Source organism: Nansenia antarctica (assembly GCF_963989245.1).
Source record: "Nansenia antarctica genome assembly, chromosome: 16".
Lineage (NCBI taxonomy): Eukaryota > Metazoa > Chordata > Actinopteri > Argentiniformes > Microstomatidae > Nansenia > Nansenia antarctica.
Genome location: NC_137686.1, coordinates 26,714,719 through 26,718,685, shown reverse-complemented (window position 1 = coordinate 26,718,685; position 3,967 = coordinate 26,714,719). Strand labels below are relative to the sequence as shown.

The window sequence follows — 3,967 nt, the reverse complement described above, 5'->3', positions numbered from 1 at the left end:
ACACACACACACACACACACACGCACACACACGCACACACACACACACACTACACACACACACACACACACACACTCACACACTACACACACACACACGCACATACACACACACACACACACGCACAAACACACACAGCATGCACACCCACACACACACACTACACACACACACACACACACACACACACACACTACACACACACACACACACACATGCACACAACACACACACACACACACACACATGCACACAACACACACACACACACACACCCCACCTACCCACCCACCCTCCACCCACCTACCCATACACACACACACACACCACACACACACACACACACACACACACACCACAGGTAACCAGAGTGTGTGTCATCCCGCCTGCCTCCACTAGGAGGCCCAGCTGGTGCGGAGCGAGGCAGAGAAGCGAGCCTCCCTGGCGGGGTCGGCCTCCCACACCTCCCTGCCCTCCCTGGACATGAGCCTGGAGGAGAGCCCCCGAGGAGGAGGAGAGGGGGACCCCCCCCCAGCCCCCCCGGCCCCTCCACCTCGCCCTCCACACCGACAGAGACAGGTACACACACACACACACACACACACTCTTTTTCTTATTTCGCACTTTTAACCTGTGCACTTTATTTTCTACTGCACCAATGTATGTCCCTATGTCACATACACATTGTTTTATGTCCTATTGTATTCTGTTGTGATGTTGTCTGTTATTCTTGTTGGTTTTTTATCTATTGTAAGATTTTATGTCAAGAGGACTACGGATGCGAATTAGCTCGCAGCTAAATCCGGCATATTTACTGTCACCATACTTTGTATAAGTGACTGTTAATTAATGTGCACTGTCCTGACTAAATAAAAAGATCTATCTATCTATCTATCTATGTATCTATCTATCTATCTATCTATCTATCTATCTATCTATCTATCTATCTATCTTTTCGATTTACCATTTTACATTCATTTCTCTCGCCTGTCTGTATACGATGCTACTGACCTGACAGGTGCCCCTACACACACGTTGCCCTGTTTTGTATTTCATCACCCTTTTATAAACTCAAAAGGCACTCGATTTTATTAAGTCGGTGTCACATAAACAGGAAAACATCAATAACAATATAACGCCTCCTCTGACCCCCCCCGCCCCCCTCAGCCTTTACAGCACAAACAATCCTTCTTTCCCCTGGTCTATCGATCTATCAACATGACGTTTAACCTCCCCTCCTCTCCTTCCTCTCCTCCCTCTCCTCCTCTCCTCCCTCTCCTCCTCTCCTCCCTCTCCCCCTCTCCTGCCCTCCTCTCCTCCTCTCCTCCTCCCTCCCTCTCCTCCCTCCCTCCTCCTCCTCTCCTCCCTCCCCTCCTCTCCTCCTCTCCTCCTCTCCTCCCCTCCTCCTCTCCACCTCTCCTCCTCTCTTCCCCTCCCTACCTCCCCTCCCTCTCCTCCTCTCCTCCTCCCCTCCCTCTCCTCCTCTCCTCCCTCCCTCCTCTCCTCCCTCTCCCCCTCTCCTGCCCTCCTCTCCTCCTCTCCTCCTCCCCTCCCTCCCCACCTCTCCTCTCTCCCCTCTCCTCCTCCCCTCCTCTCCTCCTCCCCTCCCCTCTCCTCCTCTCCTCCTCCCCTCCCTCTCCTCCTCTCCTCCTCCCCTCCCATCCCTCCCCTCCTCTCCTCCTCTCCTCTCTTCCTCTCCTCCTCCTCCCCTCCCTCTCCTCCTCCCCTCCTCCTCTCCTCCTGCCCTCCTCTCCTCCTCTCCTCCTCCCCTCTCCTCCCTCCCCTCCTCTCTTCCTCTCCTCCTCCCCTCCCTCTCCTCCTCCCCTCCTCCTCCTCTCCTCCTGCCCTCCTCTCCTCCTCTCCCTCTCCTCCTCTCCTCCCCTCCTCCTCCCCTCCCCTCCCTCCCCTCCTCCTCTCCTCCTGCCCTCCTCTCCTCCTCTCCTCCTCCCCTCCTCCCCTCCTCCTCTCCTCCTCCCCTCCCTCCTCCTCCCCTCCTCCCTCCTCCTCCTCCTCCTCCTCCCATCCCTCCCCTCCTCTCCTCTCCTCTCCTCCTCCCCTACTCCTCCCCTCCTCTCCTCTCCTCCTCCCTCTCCTCCTCCTCCTCCCATCCCTCCCCTCCTCTCCTCTCCTCTCCTCCTCCCCTACTCCTCCCCTCCTCTCCTCCCTCTCCTCCCCTCCTCCCCTCCCTCCTCCCTCCTCTCCTCCTCCCCTCCCTCCCCTCCTCCCCTCTCCTCCTCCTCTCCTCCAGGGTGATAGAGGAGTTGACCAGCGCGCTGCACTCCAAGGAGGCTCTGATCGGGGAGCTGAGCGGGGAGAAGGAGGCGCTGGTCCTCAGGGTGGAGGAGCTGGAGGGGCAGGTGGAGGAGCTGACCTCCTCCCTGCTGCAGAAGGAGCGGGACGCAGAGGTGAGGCCTGTGTGTGTGTGTGTGTGTGTGTGTGTGTGTGTGTGTGTGTGTGTGTGTGTGTGTGTGTGTGTGTGTGTGTGTGTGATAGTGGCAGTAGCAGGTGTTTCTAGCATGCCTCACCCTCTTCTCTCTCTCACTCCCCCCACACCTCACCCCCTACAACCTGTACAGTATCTCAGCCCCCCTCCCTTCCACACGCCTTCCTCCCCCCCCCCTCTCCCCACCTGGCCTCCCCCCTCGCCTAGTGAGGTGAGAGTGTCATCCTACCCCTGAACTCTCAGCGGGGGGGGACTTTCCTCAGCTTCAGTATTTTGAGGGTCGTTAATATAAGTCACTAGAACCGCTTACATTACACACACCGACACACACCGACACATCTATATCCCTGTCTAAATGCAGATACACGTGTTAGCGTGCTTTATGAATGCTCCCATGTTCTGTAGGTCCATCCATCCCTCCATCCCTCCCTCCCTCCTTCCCTCCCCCCCTCCATCCCTCCCTCCCTCCCTCCATCCCTCCATCCCTCCCTCCCTCCATCCCTCCCTCCCTCCTTGACAGACCAGACCAGTACAGTACATAGACACAGGGATTCCAATAGGAGATCATAGCCTATGGGTTTGCTGAGTGAAAACTCCCTATGACCTTCACAGCAACAAGGGTGTCCCCTGAGCTTGCCCCCCCCCCTGAAGCTGGCATCACAACCACACAACCAGAACAACGAGGGGTCCAGTCCCTTGTCCTGCCCAGCCCCTGGGGGGGGCCTCTCTACATGGAGACTGGTCAAATCTGCCCTCAAACAAAATGGCCGAGTCCTTGTACAGCAGTGTGTAAAAGACAACAAACCGTTTGTGTTTGCATATAACACAGCTGATAGGAGTAGCTTATATATACGTGTAGGTTTTTCATATTCCATCTTTGTGTGTGTGTGCGCGTGTGTGCATGTGTGTGTGTGTGTGTGTGTGTGTGTGTGTGTGTGTGTGTGTGTGTGTGTGTGTGTGTGTGTGTGCGTGTGTGTGTGTGTGTGCGTGCGCGTGTGTGTGTGCGCGTGTGTGTGTGTGTGCGTGTGCGCGTGTGTGTGTGTGTCTGTGATAATGGCAGTAGCCTCAACCTCTCCTCACTTCTGAATGGCATTTATTTAATAATTTTGTACATTTAGGAGAATAATTTCATGAGTTTCTATGTCTTGTCATGTCAGAATAATACTACATTTCTAACCTCTGTTTCTCTGTCCACAGTTCTACCAGGAGGAGCTGGGCAGAGAGAGACTGCGCATCGAACAGGAAATGCAGGTGTGTGCATTCTGAACTCACACAAAGAGGCTGACGTCGTCTCTGGGCTTGGCTTTGTGTTCTCTGCTGTACTATTGCGTTGTCACTTACGCCCTCTTGTGGAGAGAAATATAAAACACTCTTTAGAACAGACAGGAGGCACACTCCTACAGGAGAACCAGGAATATTAGGAGCTACTGAACGTGTGGTCTTTATGCCAGGGGAATGACATGATATATGTTTTAGTTTCTTTGGGATTCACACAAATAAACACCACTGAGTTTGAATTGTTTG

At 54.7% G+C, this 3,967-nt stretch overlaps 1 protein-coding gene across 1 annotated transcript in view; it reads left to right on the top strand.

The window, feature by feature from the left end:
• Positions 1 to 3,709, top strand: part of LOC308171657 (myomegalin) — a gene marked incomplete at both ends in the record, with an annotated part of 29,254 nt that extends 25,545 nt beyond the window's left edge. The window contains 4 exons of the mRNA XM_080546532.1: positions 400 to 579; positions 1,168 to 1,175; positions 2,249 to 2,405; positions 3,641 to 3,709. Of these exons, the coding sequence (XP_080402658.1) occupies positions 400 to 579; positions 1,168 to 1,175; positions 2,249 to 2,405; positions 3,641 to 3,709 (414 nt within the window). The remainder of the gene's footprint in view (positions 1 to 399; positions 580 to 1,167; positions 1,176 to 2,248; positions 2,406 to 3,640) is intronic.
• Between the last annotated feature and the right edge of the window lie 258 nt (positions 3,710 to 3,967).